Genomic DNA, 19724 nt, shown 5'->3' with positions numbered 1-19724 from the left:
TCTGCATCAGGAGCAACCAAAAGATATTTAGTATATCCAATGAATATAAAATTGATTTTCCGTAAAATTTTCTTGCGCCAGGACAACACGATGGAGAAGGGAATTGTCTTAGTTGAAGCGAAGATGATTCATAAAATCCGGGCATGTTCCATTGCCCTGTTGGTGCCCGATGACCATGAAGGGATGCGGATGGTATGTAACCTGGACCGTTCAGAGATGCATCTTGATGTACCAAAGGTCCCAACACACCCAATTGAACACACCCTAGACCATTACCGAACGTTCACCTGCTTGAACAGTACCTTGTTGACTGACGGGTGCATAGCATCGGAAAGCGGTTCGTTTGAAGTGTTAATGATATTTGTTTCAGATTCTTGAGATGCACTTTTGACATGCTCTTCTGAATACTGATAGGACTTTCCCAAATGTCTGAGAGTGAAAATGGCGCCCCAGCTCAGACATACTCACACATACTTCCATTCGGTGTTATGTATCACAGTAAATACACGTCGAAAAAAACATTTCAGAACGCCTTATGTGCTCTTAGGTATGATAAATATGTGACTAGTGTGTATACTTTGTTTTGTTGATAAGCACTCCCTCAAATATGACCGCACCTGGGGGACGAAACGTAACCAGACGAGCACCCCACTGCCTTAATTGACGCCATGCGGATTCCTTTTCTTAGGCAGCACGGCGTGGGATGCTGACACTGGTTGCAGGTGGTCTGACCAGAGTGGGAATGTCAGAAACTTCTAACTCAAGCCAGAGATGACCAAACCCCCCACATAGGGCGATCTGGTCCTATGACTTTTACTTCCCCAAGACACTCCCAGGACATTGCCCATTCCCTCCCTACCTCCCACCAAACTTTCATCTGGTGGTTTCTACTACCCTATATTCTTTATGATGTTCTTAACAATCCCCAAATGGAGGAGGATTGCCTCTGCAGAGATGCCCCTCTGTCCTCCATCCTTCGAATTCCTGGTGGAAGTATTCCTATCATCCACCACCTTAGATTTATACGCTGGCACTGATATTTTTCCACACCTCTGTGAAATGTAAATTACAAGACGTTATAACTTGAGTGCAAATCTTAATAATGAAGTAAAAATTACAAATATATGAACAGGAATCTGCTCCCGAACAGGCTTAATGGCAATATTACAATATTGAAAATTTAACATTTAATGACATTTAACTTCCAACACTTACCTTTAAGTGAAGAATATTTTCCCCAGTACCCATCCTTAAGAACTTCGGGTTCTGGATCGTTAAGCAGATCTGGGAAGAAAATTATTATGGCGAGGGCAGAAATCACTCCAGGAAAAACAAAGAAGCCCAAGCTGCCTTTTGAAACCATCTGAAAACAAACAGAAAAGTCGTAAGCTGATTATAGAATGGTTATGAATATTAGTTGTAAAAAATAGATAATACTGATTTCTGTAATGAGAAACTTTTTAAAATACTACTTTATAAATATCTTAGTTCCTACCTTCATCATTTTGTTTATAATCATCAGTGTGCTTTTCTTCCCAAGAAATCAACTGTTTCAAATCTCGCTTTGTTCTCTCATTTCCTACAAACTGATTTGGACAAAGGAAATCAAATTGATTCGCTTTTCCTTGATATTTCACATGCATTTGACTCTTTCAACATCGATCTTCTCCTCTTCAAGATTCATCTTATGGTCTACGATCCCCCTTTATGGATTTGCTTGATTCACTGCTTAGAAATCGCAAACTAACGGTAATAATTAATGGTACTCCATCAACTCTGTTTACTGTTTCTCAAGGTGTTCCTCAAGGCTTACCATTGGGTCCGCTCTTCTTTATAATACAATGAGTAATCACTGAATTATGACCACCCCTATGAAAACAGGATGCGACCCGTTGGCCACGTGAGGTACGAGAGTGCGCAGTTAGTAGTTAGTCTACCTACGTAGCATAGATAAGGTGTCAGTGGTTCAGTAGGTAGTAATATTCCAAGCGTGATCGACAAAAGGAAGGATTTATCGGACTTTGATAAAGGACATATTGTGGGTGCTTGACGAGCTGGTGCCTCGATTTTCCAAACGGCTGAACTCGTGGGGTATTCGAGAGCCGCCGTAATTGAGGTGTACCAGGACTGGCGTCAAATTGATCAAACAACGACCCGGCGGCAAAACTGCAAAGGTCAGCGAAAGTTGATGTTAGTGGTGAGCGCCTGGTTCGACGACTCCTACAGGCGAACAGGCGCAGCACTGTTGAAGAGTTGACTACCCAATACAACATGGGCCAACTCGGAACAATATCTGGCATGACCATGTGTCGCATGTATGGACTATACCAGCAGACAACCCCTACGGCATCCTCTCATAACCACGGTTCATCAGCGTAAAAGACTCGCCTGGTGCAAAGAGTATGCAATTAAATGCTTGTCGGATTAGTCACGTTATTTACTCCACACAGTGGATGGTCGTGTACGGATTTGGCGTCAACAACATGAGGCTCTTCATCCATCATGCATTGTTTCAAAAGTGCAGGCTGGTGGAGGCGGTTGTATGGTGTGGGGCATGTTTCACTGGCAGGAACTTGAACCCCTGGTGCTTGTGGAACAACGTATCAGTGGTCTCCGCTATCTTCAACTGCTTGCTGACTGTCTACACCCCGCTATGTTACACTTTTTCCGGAATGGCGATGGTGTCTTCCAAGATGACAGTGCGCCGAGCCATCGGGCACTTTGTACAGCAATGGTTTGAGGGAGCACAGTTCTGACTTTCACCATATCGATTGGCCTCCGAACTGGTCCAATATCAATCCCATAGAGCACTTGTGGGACACCGTGAAAAGGCATATCAGGAGTCTGTATATACTAATCACGTCCATACCTGCATTGCTGGCCGCATTACACACAGCTTGATTGGCCATGCATCCCGAACGCTTCCAACATCTTGTTGAATCAATGCCACGTCGGATAGCTGCTGTACTGAGGGCCAAAGGGGGACCTACGAAGTATTAGGTAGGTGGCCATAATTCAGTGATCACCCAGTGTATATATTAATGAACTGTCAGCCTTATTTCAGTCCGTTAACGTTGAGTGGCAACTCCATTATTTAGGGTCTGTGTGCCCTGTATGTGAGAAGTCTGTATATAAACAATAAATAAACTGACAGTTCTCAAGGCAATCTGTTAAAAAGTATTAAGTAATGTAAAAATTGCTGTTCTCTAATATCCAGAGAAATTACTCACCTCTGTCTGGCTTGTCTCTCTGTCCATCCGGACATCAATTGCCATTATACGATGAATTTAATTGAAAGTACCTATGGGGACTGTTTCAGGCTGCAAAAATACATCCTTTTCGAATACACCATCCTCCAAAACAGAGAGTAAGATTGCAAATTCAGAATTATTATTGGAGGAATATTAGTGGTGGGAAATGATAAAAGAAAGTGAGTTTGCACAGTATCAGACAAAGACCAAAAACACTTCCTATATCATCTGCCCATCCCCTCTCTGGTCTTGGCGCATTATAGCCTTAGATGCTAATGCGCCAATAAAATCTAAATCAACCAACCAACAGCCCATCCCCTCTAACAGTTTTATCTAATTCTTCCTTGTTTTTGTTCATATTATCCACTTCTACAACACCTGATGGAAGTTTGTTCCAAAAGTCAACTACGAATTAGCTGAAGGCACATTTCCGCCCATCTGTCGTGCAACCATCCTTCCTCGATATGAACTTATTCCGCATTTCTTAAATCTAAGTACGTGATATCAAAATAATGTTTTGCATCCATTTCCTTTGTCACTGCCCCACAGTATCCAATTAGATTAGTCAGACAAGATTTCCCCTTAAAAAACCTTAACATGCTGTGACTGAAGTAAAACTGCAATCCTGTCTAGATGGTCGTGCACTACTTTTTAACAACTGACTCCATTGTTTTCCCTGGAACAGAAATTAAACTGAGAGGTCTGCAGTTACTGGTGTCGCCATTTGTTCCTCCTTTGTGAGTTCGGGATCCATTTGTACATGTCCATCCGTACGGACCTACCCCGAATCAAAGGTTGCTTTCATTGTTTGATCGTCCCATCCCTAAAATATTCCTAATGTGTGAATGCAAAATACCCATTAAGTTTGTCAGCAAACTCAGCAGGCTCATCAACAGTTAAACCATTCATATCTAGCGGACCAATGTGATCCATCCCCTTCCTTCTAGTCTTCAAGGTCTTTGCTGCTTTTATTTGCATTCTAAGCCAGATACCCCTCTTAATCTGCCTTAGCTTGCCTAATCTCTTTTGGGACTTTAACGAAGATTACTTTTTGTCTACTGTAGGCTTCTATATCACCTGATAATCTATATGCATCCAATACGTTTTTTACTTTCTTTCCACGAGCCTCATTAGTTCATCTGACATCCATTTAAGTCTAAGCCTTAAACAGTATTTCTTAGTTGATATTTAAAGTCTAGTAACTTCTACGAAAACATGCTGGAATGTTTCCCATTTATAATTTTCCGTTGGTAAGATCATCAGTTGGTCCCACTGTGTAGAATTAAAAAACTGTCTGAGACCACTGTAGTCACCTTTGCAAAAGAAATATCCCTTTCCTTTACCCTTGATAGCACAATGGTGTGCAAAATTTAAGGACCAGTCAGATTTTCACCTGTAGTTTCTCATAGGAGCGACCTGGATATGGGAAAAGCATACCAAAGGAACCTCGTGAGGTACAGAAATGATGAAGGAAACAAAACGGTTAAAAGGGACTTTATACAAAAATGGCAACATAGCACTGGCTGCCATGATACAGATGCATCACGGCCAAAGATGGAACAAATGGAAGAGGTGGTCCTCAGTAGGAGATATGGCTACCCCTAATGTCGATGCATACTTTGCATCGCCTGTCCATACTTAAAACAACCTTGTTGATAAGTTCTTGCGGTAACATCGTCCATTCCTCTGTCAGCGCCATCTTCACCATCTGTGGTCGATTTGCTCTTTTACTGGGAGGAAAACCCCACACGCTCAGTTTACAAAATTATTTATTAATCACAGTTTAGTACGTTAATTAAGTAAAAAAAAAATTCACCTTTTTTCATGAGCTTCCAAATTCGACTGCCAAACGATATATCCCAGAATTCCACACTGATAAAATGATACAATCTTAGAAATATTTTTAAAACGCGTTTTTAAAAACATAAAAATGTTTTATTATTGAGAATAATTAAATCAAATTTATATTTCAGAAGTTGTAGGTACTACTAAGAACCAAAGGGTATCCGGGAACAAAACAGTTGCCTGACACCAGATAAGAGAGTGAACAAATTGAGGGACTCAATTCTGTACCTAACAGATATCAAGAAGTATGGAGGAAAGAGGAAAGTTTTATATAAAATAATACATCCATTAGTGAATTGCGTTTTTTCTGCAAGCTCTTGAGTTGCTGGAAAATATTACAGAAAATTACAGCCCATGAGATAATAAACAGAATGATAACCATTTGTCTAACAAAGAAAGAGGAAAACCAGAAAGTATTTTCATTAGAAACAGAAACAACAGTACGAGAAAACAATTTATGTAAAATATGGGCAGCACTGGTATTTAGCAGTTGCAATGGCAACTTGAGTCGTATTTACAGCATGGCACAAGTTTGAAGATAGGAAAAAACAATATTTATAGGAGGAGAGACGTCACCTAGTGTGGTGCTGGATTCTCTGTGTCGGAAACACGCCTCCAACTTATCCTGGATAGAGGTCGTAAGGAGTAACTCCTCCTCAGAAACACCCAGTTTATAAAAAGCTTTGTTTTGGTCAGGTTTCAAAATGAAAGTCCAAAAGATGCCTCTGACAAAGCGGGAGTGAGATTAGGGGAACAAGTGAAGATCTGAAACATCATTTTCCAAATGTTACTGAACAGTGAAAAGGAAAAGCTTAAAAACATACACTGCGCTGCCACTTTATTAGGTACACCTACCTATTAGCGTGTTGAGTCTCCTTTAGCCTTCAAAACAGCCTGAATTCGTCTAGGCATGGATTGAACAAGATGCTGAAAACGTTGTGCAGGAATGGAGTACCATGCAGAATTTTGTACTGAAATTGAATCGAAATCATGACTCAGACCAGAGCAGCAAAGCAAAAGACTCAAGCTAAATGGAGTGCTGTGGCTCAAGGGAGAACTGAGGGGGAGAGTTGCCCTCTGAATCACAGCCTTTTAAAATGCACTGCTTGCCTGATGTTTGTGGACAATCAGGTACGGGACATGATGTTGCCAAGGGGGATGTCTTTGTGTGTGTGCGATGTAAGGAGTGTGAGGAAATGAGGCAACAACGCTGAATTGTCGCCTCATTTCCTCACAAGTAAATAGAAAGGGTGCAAGAATATTTACTGATGATATCGAGGCAGTGTTAGGTGGGCAGGAAAACTGTTAGCTTGGGGGGATACAAGGACTAATAGATTAGCAGAAGCCACTGGCAGAAGTGAAAGTGATTCTTGCACTGCTTCTATTGGAGTAATACTTTTGATGTGATCATCAGTAGTGATTCTTCATGCATTAAGAATCTGCAGATAAAGGAACCACTAGGTGGCAGTGATCACAGTGTGCTGAAGTGGGATTTACTCAAAGAAGTAACTACCCTCAGGGGTAAAGGGAAGGGTTATTGCTTTTGTAAAGGCAACTACGGTGGTCTGAGACAGTATACAATTTAAATACTTTAAATTATGTACGGTGGGACCAACTGATGATGTTACCAACAGCAAATTCAAAATGGGAAGCATTCAAAGAACTTATCTTGGAAGCTACTAGGCTTTACATACCAACTAAGAAATATTGTTCAAGGTTTAGGCCAAAATGGATGTCAGATGAACTAATGAGGCATATGGCAGAGAAGGAAAATGCATGGGATACTTACAAATTAACACATGACACAGAAGCCTATGATAGATACAAGTTGATATGCAACCAAGTTACAAAGGAGGTTAGGCAGGCGAAGGCAGGTTACGAGAAATCCTTGGCAAGGGATGCAAAGAAAAACAGCAAAGAGTTCTTTACTTATGTAAACTCTAGAAGGAAGGGATTGAATCAGATGATCCTGCTCAGGTGGTTAACAAACTAAATGAATATTTTGCATCGACCTTCACACATGAGGAGTTATTCAGGGAGGGAAATGCCAGAGGTGTAATCAATTCTGGCAGTAAGCTAGATAATCTTGCAATAACTGAGATTAAAGTGGAGGAGAAATTGTTGAAGTTAAACAAAAGAAAGGCACCTGGGGTGGATGGGATCTATCCAGTTATATTAAAGAAGGCAGCAAAGGAAGTAAGCAAACCCTTAGCCATAATTATGAGAACTTCCTTGGATTCAGGGGAAGTACCCATGGACTGGAGATGTGCAAATGTGACCCCAATTCACAAAGGAGGATCAAAGGGCGACACAAGTAATTATAGACCTGTGAGTTTAACTTCTGTTCCCGGAAAATTAATGGAGGCACTGGTTAAAGAAGCACTGCAGGATCATTTAGACAAGACTTCAGTTATAGCTCGGACACAGCATGGTTTTTTTAAGGGAAAGTCTTGCCTGACCAATTAAATTGGATACTTGATGCAGTCACAAAAGAACCGGATGCAGGTTATACTTTGATATTATATACTTGGATCTTAGAAAGGCTTTTGATACTGTTGCACATGGAAGACTGCTGCACAAATTAGAGCAGTGTGGCATTGGAGGCAAATTGCTGCTACGGATAAAGGGGTGGTTGAGGGGGAGAAGACAGAGAGTGGTAATCAATGGACACTGCTCATCGTGGACTAATGTTATTAGTGGAATCCCTCAGGGCTCAGTGTTGGGTCCATTGTTGTTTTCTGTATTTATAAATGATATTGATGATGATATATCAGGCTTAGTGTCGAAGTTTGCAGATGATACGAAGGTTGGTAGGGTTGTTAATGACACTAATGACAGTACGCTGCTGCAACAGGATCTAGAAAAGTTGAGCAGATGGGCTGAGATGTGGCAAATGATGTTTAACATTGACAAATGTAAAGTACTACATATGGGAAGCAGCAAACCTAGAGTGACATATCAACTCTGTGGTACTACACTGACATTGTAGAGAACGAAAGGACCTGGGGGTAAGGGGTAATTGTGCAGGCAGATATTAAGTTTTCTGAGTAGTGCAGACGGGCTGCAAGAGTAGGTCATGGTGTCTTATCAATGATATACAGGAATTTTTCTAGCAGGGATAAGGATGTGATTATTCCATTGTATAAGGCGATGGTCAGGCCACACTGTGAGTACTGTATACGGGTCTGGAGGCCTTATTTTAAGAAGGATGTAGAGCTGTTGGAACGAGTGCAGAGAAGGGCAAGAAGATTAGTGACTGGAAGAAAGGGTTGCTCTTACGAAGAAAGGCTTAAATTTTGCAAATTACAGTGTCTGGAGACTAGGCACCTGCGAGGTGATCTGATAGAGGTGTATAAAGCCTTGAATGGTTGGAGCATGCTCAATGCTGATGGAATTCTTTGTCTTGCTCAGATTAATCATCTTAGAGGGCATAAATTCAAATTGAGGAAAGACAGATGTAGGATAGATGTGCGGAAGTTTGCCTTTAGCCAGCGTGTAGTTGGTTGATGGAACAGACTTCCATCCTTTGTTAAGAAACTGTTTTGCAATCCTCGGTAGTCCAGTGCTGGTGTTGCTGTGTCCACAGTAGGCGTGCTCTCTTTTTCTTCATTGATAACAAAGGTACGATGTGGCTGTCGGCTGTTGTAGCCCATTCGCGACAAAGTGGGACTAGTGGTCTGTTGCAATATTTTGTTCTGGGCACCAGGGTTGTATTCTGACGTGATTGTGCGACATTGTGGCCCGTCTGTTGGCCCACTTTATTAGTTACACGTCTGCTGTGCACACAAATGGACAAACCATTTGTGTGCACAGCAGAGGTGTACCTAATAAAGTGGCCACACTGTGTTTAAGGGCTGACTAAGCAGAATCGAAGAGGAGAAAGTGAAAAGAACTTGGGAAATTTATCCCGACTTTCTGTGCGACCTCTTCAACTCTGCCTTCTTGAAGCTTCCTTCCCCGTCAGTCGGAAACACACTAACGTGAGGTTAATCCCTAAGGATCCGTCTGCTGTCCCACGTTCGGCCACAACATACTCTCCCATTGAGCTCCTCCCTATCCTAGGGAAAGTCTTCGAGATGCTCCTGCTTCTTAGGTAGCTAACTTTCTACAGAGTCAAAGAAATCCAGACACAAAGCCAATACGACTTCACCGCGGGGAAATTCATTATTGATGCTATCTTTCTAATTGCCAAAAACAAGGAAGAGTCAACAGCCGAATATATGCTAGCTATTTTTGTGGGTTTCAAGAACGCATCTGACTTCCCCGTCTGTCTGCGCCTAGCATTATCAGACGAGTCAAGCTGGATGGGTCCTCACAGCAAATTTATCAATGCCTTAGAGATTACTTTAACAAGAGAAAGTTATCCATTAAAACTCCATGCCACCAGATAACCATGGTAACTTCCATAGGCTATCCGAAGGCCTCCATCCTAAGCCCGACTGTCTCCCTAGAGGGGAAAGGCCAACACTGTCCTCTCAGCTCTTCAGAAATGGGCTAATCTACACAAGCTTACTTTATCTCAACTAAATCAAAACTGCTTCTTATAAACTTTCTCACTCCCAGTACCCTGAACTGGCTGACCACTAAATTGGAAACCACCTCAAAAAAATTTATAACTGGCCATGGTTCAGTTAAGGACTGGATATAGTGAGGTCATCAGCATAAAGATAAGTTTCTACTGAATTCGCGATGGTTTTTGTTAGAGTGTGTATTCTAACTGCGAAGAGTGTGGAACTGAGGACTGACCCTAGTGGGTCTCCTTCCTCCTGTATAGAGATTTTGGAAAGTGCACGTCGATAACGGACCTGGAAAGTTCGATATTCGAGAAGGCTCTGAATTAATGATGGTAAATGTCCTCTTAGTCCTAGGGCATGTAGGTCACGAAGGACGCCTTTCACGAAGGAAGGCTTTCTCTATATCTAAGCTCACCATGATCAAATGTTCCTTCTTTATGAATGCATTTCGCACATTTGCCTCGGTCTTTATCATAAGTCTAGAGTAGATCTGTTTTTACGAAATCCAAACTGATCGTTGTTCATAGTAGTTTGAGTTTCCAGATACCAGGTGAGGCGACCATCTACCATTTTTTCTAGAGTCTTACCTAAGCATGTGGACATGTGTTTATGTAAGGGGCGGCTCCTAGAACGTCAGTTCAACTCCGCCTCGTATCTTTGTGAAGAACAGTTTCACTCCAAATGGGCCAGATACAAAAGGTAATGGGGCGAAATCAGAGGTTTGAACTGAGGAGGAAGAAAACGACTGATTTTAGTATTGCCACACGGCTATCATAACCGTTAAAGTCTTACCTAAGCATAGTGGCATAGTGTTTTGTGAAAGGCGCCACCTGTGGTTTCCCACATCTGCACCATGGTACTTTGGGAAGAAGTACAGAATCTCTGTAAAAGCCAGAAAAAGTGTAATGTTTGGTTTCTGTCAGAGTAGCGTTATGTTTTGTTGTTGTGTCTCTGGCTGCTTTGCCGCAGAGCCCCTAGTGGGACCCCACGTTGCCTGCCACCACCACTGGGATATGAGCCAGGCTGCTCCTTATACTCTGGCTTGCCTTTGACAGGGTTGCCTGAGCTTCCTGACAGAGGCCAAGTTAAAAAAAAAAAGTGGAAACATAGAACAGGGGTACAGGTTAGAAAGAAGAGAAAGAGGGGAAAGGATGGCGGACTAAAGTTGAGGAGCAGTCCGCACTTTGTGAGGTGAAAATAGGGGTCTGGGAGTGGGAGTTAAAGTAGCAGGGGACAGGTGCTCCTGCATGATCACCAGAGGCCAGTGGACTCTGTATCCCGCACTCAGGAGTTCTCCAGAGTGCCAGCAATCCCGCACCAGAACGGTCCCGGCTGATCCTACCCTATAAGGGGTTTACAGCAGTATCCCGCACTCTGAGTGCCAGCAGTCCCGCACCAGAATGGTGCCAGCGGTGTTCCTACCCTTAAAGGATTAGCAAGTTGTCAGGGTCTGATTCAGGCCTTTGACATCATGATCCAATGTTGTTCTCATTTCAGCAATCTTGGCTCACCTCAGTGCGAAGATTTCCTGCTAATACACAATTAGTGCCCTGTACGTGTTTTCATCGAGCAGCAGCGAGGACTCTTGATTACGTGGATACCTTTGAATTGCAGTAACAAATTTGATTCTACTGTTGTCATAGGCAGGGCACTCATACATGAGATGCCCCCAGGACTCTTCTTCTCCACAATGGCACCGCGAATCTCTTTCAATCCCCATAGCTGTAAGTTTCTGACGGAAGGGGCCGTGTCCAGTGATAACAAACGTCACGTGCAGACCAGGCGAGAACCAGGGAGAGGGCTCTGGGTGAGTATGGTTTATAGTTGGGAGGAATCGCCTCGTTATGTCTCCTTTGTGCGTGGTTTCCCAGCTCTGTTGCCATATCGCTTGTAGGTGTTGGGTGATTCTCCTCTTCTCTATCTTGGGGTCATTTTCAAGATCCAGCTGGAGATTTACTATTTCAGCTGGTGTTATTTCCTAAGGTGGTAATATAGGCCTCGCCTGACTACTTCTAGGTAGAGTGGCTGACAACTTGTCAGAACTTGCAAAGCAGGGGTGCTAACAGTGCGGCACGCCCTACTAATTGATGGCAGCATGAACCTTTGAATTGTATCCAGCTTCTGTTTGTTTTTTGCTAGTGTAGCTTGTCTGTACCAGGTGGAAGCACCGTAGCAAATTATCGGGACATATACTGCTTTGTATATGAGGGTCAGAGCTTTGTGCTTCAAGCTCCAGTCGGCTCTGCTCACCCTCCTGATCATGGCGGCACACTTCCGGATTTTGGTGGCTAGATATTTCAGGTGGTTATGGAAAGTAAGACCCGAATCAATGTAAATACCTAAGTATTTAACCTCTGTATACAGTCGGATGGGAGTGAAGTTTAATTTCATCGTAGGTGGTCTTCTAATTTGTTGTCTGCCTTTGAGGAGAATAGATTTTGTTTTTTCTACCGAGATGGTAAGATTGTGCAAGGCTGCCCAGTTCTGGAGCTTCACAAGCGCTGAATTTGGAATAATTTCCAAGGACGACCTAGTGTGCACACGCACCAGCAGGACAAGGTCTCCCGCAAAGGCCAAGGGCTCAGCGACCCCCCCCCCCCAAGGTTCAAGCCCAGAAACTCGTCCAAGACAAGAGCAGAAAGGGCCAAGCACAGAGCCCTGCGGACAGCTCCGGTGGATGAATCTGGTAGCTATCTGATATTTGTTAGTAACTCGTACTTTTCTGTTGGTTAGATAAGACTTCAAACTGTTACATAGATTTGTAGAATCATTTGATTGCCGAAGTCTCCGAAGAACCCTGGACCACCACAGGCAGTCGAAAACTCCACCAAATTCCACCAATATAGCAAGAGAGTATTTGAAAGCTGAGTGCGTTGCTTCGGTGATTAGATTGTTGATAGCGTCTTCAGTGCTCCAGCCTGTTTTAAAGACGTTGTTTTTCTGAGGAGAGTTGGTGTTCCTCGTAGCAGGCAGAAAGTCGAAACAAGAGTAGACGCTCCAGTAGTTTGGCCATCACGGAGAGTGAGGCAATCGGGCAATATGAGGCTGGGTTCTGTGGTGACTTGTCCCAGTTTTTCAGAATTAGTTTTAAGGTTGCAGTCTTCCATGAAGCTGGGAAGATGCCCTCTGCCAGGTACTTATTCAGTAGGCTTAGAAGTATAGCTAGGCATGCTTCAGCGAATTTTTTGAGAACTTCTACCTCGCACCTGGTGTTTTTCCGTCTTTCATCTTATTAATTGCAAGGTCCATCTCAAAACCGGTGAACGGGGGCTCCACCGTTCCTATGTGGTATTTTAAATTCTGGTTGATAATTTCTTGTTGCTGTTGCGTCAAGGGTGCCTCTTCAACAGGGTAAATGGTATCAAGAATGTTATTTATAGTGTCCTCCCAGGTATAGGTAGAAGTACCGTCTATTTTTAGTGTTGTATCAAGTACCTCACCACGCGGTAATTTATTAGATACAATTTTGAAAACGATGCCCCAGGGGTTCTCATTCCCTGAGGTATACACAAGAGTTTGCTACGATTGCTTTTTGTTTTTGCGAATTTCTTTAGTATATTCATTCCTGACTGTGCGGTAAGCTGCCCTGGCTGCCGTAATCTCTTGGGGGGGACATCGTCGCCCTTGCCCGCTGGGTCATTTTCCTAGCATGGTGGACTTTCTTCTTAGGTCGTCTAGCTGGTGGTTCCACCAAGGGACAGCATACCTGTAGGGCCTTCTGCGTGGGATGGAAAGGTCGCAGACGCTTCTGATAGTAGCGGTAATGCTTTTCACACAGTCATCCGGATTTAGTGTGTCAGGCAGTGGAATATCTTCAGGAAGTCTCGTTGACAGTTCAGTCCGAAAGTCAGCCTTCTTGACGTTATAACGTATCACATCTCTGGGGACCGGAGGGGTACGTTCTAGAGAGCGAATCAGGGAGAATAATATCGCTCTGTGGTCCGACGTAGTCCAGGATTCTTAAAGAGTCCATCTGGCGAGCTTGTCAGCAATATCTGGAGTCGCCGCTGTAACGTCAATGTTGATCTCCCACAGGGGGCCGCTGTAGGTGTGGAGATGACCAGGGCGGTTTATAACTTGAAGTCCTGTTGTGAGGAAGAAATCTTCGAGACGTGCACCATTCCTATGAGCAGACCTGTCAGGTGTGCGACTGTGCCAAAGCACAGATCGGCAATTTGCGTCCATGGCTAGCAGCAACCGCGTCCCCTGAAAGAAGTTTGAGAGCTGTCTGGATAGTTGAGATTTCTGGGGCAATATCTTCTCCAGGATGGGGTATATAAGGACAACAAGAAGAGCGGGCCCAGCGGAGTTATAATTTGTGCGCAGGCACTGTTTGCAGTACATAGTGGCGTTATCTTGACGGTAGTGATATCTGGATTTCTGACTATTATTGCAGCCCAAGGGTTCTCTGTTGTGCAATAAACTGTTTTGTACGATGCAGGTTACCCTTTAACCACTCCCGAGCGGACATAGGGTTCTTGAAGTAAGAGCACATCTATTTGATTTTCCTCTATTTTTACTTTTAGCTGGTCGGCTACTCCCCTAGATCTCTGCGCATTTTGTTGGACAATTCTTATTTCTTTGTAGTTATTAGTTATAGGGGCTCTATCCATAGTTGATTCTTATTTGGTACAGACTTTTAGCTTTTAGGTATACTGGACAGTTTCCATCCCTGATTGAGTGCTGGTGGGGTGCCTTGGCTGCCTTACAGTTGGCACAGGTTGGTGGTTGACCTTTTGCTGGGTAATACCTGTATCTATGCCCTTTTTGGGCACAGTGGCCACACGTCGACTCTCGCTGGTTGCACGTGTGTGAAGTGTGGACAAAGCGAAAACATTTTTAGCATTTGTGGACAGAAATATATTCTTTAAATCTGTGGCTTCCCCAGCCAATGAAAATACGGCTCTGCGTTCCTAGGATTTGCCACACTCTAGTAGAGAGATGGATTATCCAGTTTACGTTAGAGTGAGTTTTTCATTTAGTCTTGTATTTTGGAGTGACGTCGTCTTCATCTGTTTTTTCACGTAGGTGCAATCTGAGGTTTTTACTGTAAATTTCTTCTGCAAGTTCTTCGGGGGTGACGCCCTGATCTACGTCAAACACTACGATTGAAGGAACTTTTTTCTTGGGAGCTTCTGCCATTAGTCCAAACTTGGTCATATTGGCATTGTTAAGGATAGTTTGTGCCTCCTCCCTGGTGTCTGTTTCTGTCACCACGCCTGGGTGCCTGGTCTTCCGGATACTCCTAATCTTGACAGTCTTCATTTGCTCCTTTAGATTAGTTGGCAGGGTCTCTTTGACGGCTTCACTAGTGTCAAGCTGCGTATCCTCTACCGGTTTAATCAAAACGATGTGCGATTCTGGCTTTCGTGTTGTCCTCTTGGTCTGGGAAATGTCAGGTTTATTAGGCGCAACAGGCGCGCCATTCCTCAACGCCTCTGCAAAGATTGGGGTGCGTTATTGCATTTTATTTCCCCCTTCCTGCGAAAGAACTTCCAGTTTGGACTGTAGTCTTTCATGTTCAATATGGAGATTTAGGATTACCGTCTCCATTTTGCTGAAGATGGTGAGAATGTCAGTGCGGATAGCAGTAGTGACTCTGTTGGATTTCTTGTTGGATTCCAATTAAAGGATCCAAACGTTTGTTTTGGATTCTTTAATTGGAGTTTGAGGAATGGTAGTAGCAGCAGCTGCCAACATTTGTTCTGTGATGTGTTTAACTGCATTATCTATGGAGTGATGCTGGATAATATCATTATCTAGTGTAATGCTGGATGCATATTTATTCCAGTCAGCTTTTGAGAATTTCCATTTAGTTCAGTCGCTTACTGGTAAGTTTCTTCTCTTCAAGGTCTACACTTCTTGTGTAGACCTTGCAGATTATAGGGAAATGGTCACTATTTAATGGGTTGTCTGAAACTCTCCAATCGAAGTCTGGAAATAACGTGGTTGAGCATGTCCACAGGTCTATAGTAGAGGTTGAGGCCTGTTGGAAAATGGACATAGGTTTGGGAGCCTGTGTTCAGCAGCGTGAGATTATGCTTTAAAGAAAAGCCTCTATCGTGAGTCCGCGGTTGTCTGTCTGTAAAGATCCCCATAATTGGTGATGGGGATCTTTACAGACATTAAAATCACCCAATGTGCAGAAAGGAGAGGATAGTTGTAAGATAAGATCATCTAGTTCAGTTATCGAGCAGTTCTGATTTGGTGAGATATATATGGATACAAGAGTAAGCGTTGTGCCAAGAGCAAGGCGTACTGCAACTACTTCTAAACTGATTTGTAGATGAATACGTCTGGAAAGGATTTTACTGTCAATCAATATAGCTACACCATCATGAGAGCCATGGGTAGTGATCCTGTCTTGCCTAAACAGGGTATAGGTTTTAACTGAAAATGTCATTTGTGGAGAGAGAGATTCGTTTCTTGTAGACAGATGCCTACTGGATGATGCTGATTTATCAAATCGTGAATAGCGTCTATATTGCTACGACTCTACAATTCAATTGAATCAACTGATCCATTATTTAGCTTTTAAAGTAGAAAGTGTTTCTGGGTGTTTTTAGGGCCAATCTGTTTACAGCGTTCCAATTTTATCTTTTCTCGGGAAAGTGGGATCGTGCAGTATCCATGTCTTCCTCAGCATATATTTCTAAGACAGTTTTCCCATTGTTAGTGGTGTCATCGGTTTCCATATCTGCGGTTAGAATCTTTTGCGATTTAAGATTTCTCAGACTCTCAGTATCTGAACTTGATGGAGCAATAGTTGATGGCACGGTGACTGGGACATTATTTGCTTGGTATTTTATTAGGGGACTCTTGAGGACTCGCTATAACAGCCCGAGCTTAGTCGGAAATGGATGCAGCTAGTGGTATGGACACTTCAGTTTGAGTTCCTTCCGATTTATATTTTTGTGTTCCAGCTGCATATTTGAGTTTCGGTACAGTGAGCAAAACTTGTTTCCCTGCTTCTTGGTAAGTCACTTTGTTTTCTAATTTGTATTTCTGTATCTTCTTTATTGTTTTCCAGGTTTCACAGACTGTTGAGTAAGCTGGGTAGTTGCCCTTACTGTTTGGACATACTGATGTTTCTGCTGGACAGTCTGTTTATGTGTGTGTTCCTTGGATCCACATTTGGGGCACACTGAAACCCCTCTACACACATGGCCAAATTTTTGGCACTTGAAGCACCTGAGAGGATTGGGGATATAAGGTTGGATATGGCAGTGCAAATATCCAGCCTTAACTATAGCTGGAAGGATTGGAGGTGAAAAGGTCAGTATAACACTGCGTGTCGGAATCAGTTCACCATCTTTCTTGATTTTAATTCGCTTTGCCTGTATAACTTTTTGGTCTTGTAGCTCTTGAACTAATTCCTCTTCAGTAACATTTATTAAGTCCCACTCAGACCGCACTCCTTTGGATGTATTTAAAATAAATGTTTTCTGTTTATACTCCGACACGACAACCAATCAAGGAACGCGTGCTAAGCACTCTCGCTCCTGACCACTGGACTACGTCAGGCATGTGGAGTTACTGTGACAGGAATATTCGCAAATTTTGAGATTCTTAGTAGGGCTTCAGAGTGCCTACTATTCATAGTCTCTATAAGTAGATCTCCAGAGCGGAGTCTTTTCACCATTTCAGGTGGTCCGGCAGCATTCTCGAGACATTTCTCGCTAAGAAATGGAGAAAGTGCATCTATCGGCTGATTTGTTTGGGAATGTATTATAAGAAACAGTGGTGATTCCTTTTTGGATTTTTCTGTTCTTTGTCTCTTAGGATGGGAAGTGCCAAAGTCAGTTTGGTCTGTCCTTGAACAAGTTGAAGCATGAGGCTCACGCAACAGATGGATAATGGTCTTCGTGATCCATGTCAGCTCCTTTTAGCCTTCGGCAAAGAACCTTTTCTGCCAAGGTTACCGTCACCGCCACGGGGAGGCAGGAGCAGTGCAGCAGGGAGTGACCAAGCGATGTAAGTTAGTTTGTTAGTTTTAAGGAAAGAAAAAAGAAAGGTGGTTTTCCTTTCTGTAACTTACTTACATTCCGTAAAAATAAGTTTAAAGTTTACAATAAATTACTTTAAACGTAAGAAAAACTTTCCAAATTAACAAGAACTGTCGCAGTGAAAAAACGCTCACAAAATAGCTCAAAGAATCGCTCGATCACAATAACGCTTGGCGCCCGGGGCCTTGTGGAACGTTCTCTAGGAGCAAAGTGCATGTTGACAGGTGCAAATAGTTGAAAGAATCGCATCCTGATGATATGAGAGCATGATTTTTTTTAATAATTTTAGTAATTACTGACGAAACAGCAATTGGTCTGGTTATTACTGTCTGCGCGGGTAGCAGAGTAGCATTGTCACCGTCCTCCCCACACCGGGTGGGAAAGGCCGGGTTCGAACCCGTCGATGAAGCGAGGAACTTTATTGGGTTTTTTCACTCCGTGGATGAGTTAGTCGGTCTCAGGCGTAGATAGAAAGGTTTTCCCCCAGAAACTTGGATTTTTCGTCCAGCAAAAGAAACAAATCGACCATAGAACACACGCAAATAACAGACATTAGACACACAGTATAGCAGATGAATTTAATTATTCCAGTGAACTAAAAATAATAGTTTTGTATGGTTATTACTGCAAGACTTTTTAGGAATCAGCGTAATCCTCAAAGTCCTCCATTGTCTTGGAAGGAATGGCTGGGAAAAGCACCTGGAAATGATATGCACTAACGAATCAACGATGTATGAGTTGGAGAATCTAATAATAAAACTAGGGATGCCGTCAGGGCCTTCACTGCTACCAAGGCATAATTGGTCAGGGTCTTGAATACAAATACTACCAAAGCATAATTGATTAATTATGTGCTGAGTTGTATTCTTGTTCACAAGTTGGTTAATTTGCAGGGCTTGACTGGGAGGTATATCCTGTTGCACTCTATCTGTTTGTTCATAAGAATTGAATTCTTTATATTTGTTAGGTAAGATTTCAATCAAGGTTTGGAATGGAAAGATAGTCTAACAAGTTTGGATGCAGATCCTGTTTTCAGTTCATTTGGCCATTTTATAAGAAGAAATGTGACGTCCTGTATAGGAATATTTTTAAGACAATCCCATGGGTAATATTTTAAGAGCTGTAAAAACTTTTCTTTCTGAAGGAACTTAATTGATGATATTCTTTTGGTGATTTCCAGAGAGGGGCTAAGTTTCCTGTAACAAATTGTTGCTTGCAGTTCTATACTTTTGTAGTCAGATTTAAATGTAATGTTGCTGCTAAGTTTTTCTTGAAGTTGAAGATTAGAGCAAATAAGATCAAGCGCTTGATTACCTCTTATAACAGTGATGTTAATTTTTTTTAGTTCCTAGAACTAAAAAAAACGCGAATGGTTGAAGGTAAGGGACATTCAACCAGAAACTGACAGACCGTAAGTTGCGTCTGACAGGATAAGCACTTAAGTGGACTTTCTCCCAATAATAGAAAGAGATGAGTATCGTGAGTGGGTCCAATTCTAAGTCTTGCCAGTGACACTTCCTCTCGTCTGAAGCCAGAGAGCCACAGCTTTGGATCTTCTTTTATCTGGTAAAATTTATTGTTGGTGTTACTTTTCCAGATCTGTAACCATTTATCCTAGCACGCTTTGCGTATCACAGACTTATAATCAGTGTATGGAACTTGAGGATGTTGTGAGAGAGCGGGTTGAGGATGTTTAGCGGCAAAGTCAGCACTTTCATTTCCCGGAATGCCTGAATGGCCAGAGATCCAGAAAAAACTGATTGACTGATTGGAAATAGCTGGGAATGAATCTTTTTCAATGTAGAATGAGAAGAGGAGAATTTCTTCCTTTCCTTATGGCAGAGAGCACTGAGGAAGTCTTTATAAATTATGGCAGATGAGATGGAAAGTTCAATAATCTTACTAAGTGCTAACTTAAGGACATATAATTCAGCTGTAAAGACGCTGCAAGCTAGCGGTAGTGTGGCTGAACTTGTACATAAAGGAAAACCTGCAACAGCACCTACCCTACTGTCAGTTTTGAAACCATGTGTATAAATTTTAGAGGCATAGCTGTTCATAGTAGCATGGGCTGAATATAATTGTCTGACATTGCAGAGAGGTATAAT

General features: G+C 42.6%; 1 protein-coding gene across 1 annotated transcript in view; it reads right to left on the bottom strand.

The window, feature by feature from the left end:
• LOC150084338 (epoxide hydrolase 1-like) overlaps window positions 1-19724 on the bottom strand; it is a 33432-nt gene that overhangs the window by 7698 nt on the left and 6010 nt on the right. The window contains exon 2 of the mRNA XM_090375979.1: window positions 1216-1363. Within this exon, the coding sequence (XP_090232105.1) occupies window positions 1216-1363 (148 nt within the window). The remainder of the gene's footprint in view (window positions 1-1215; window positions 1364-19724) is intronic.

The sequence above is a fragment of the Mastigoproctus giganteus genome, chromosome 6, assembly GCF_048544385.1.
Source record: "Mastigoproctus giganteus isolate SK-2022 chromosome 6, ASM4854438v1, whole genome shotgun sequence".
NCBI classification, from domain to species: Eukaryota; Metazoa; Arthropoda; class Arachnida; order Uropygi; family Thelyphonidae; genus Mastigoproctus; species Mastigoproctus giganteus.
This window is presented reverse-complemented; position numbering and strand designations above follow the sequence as displayed.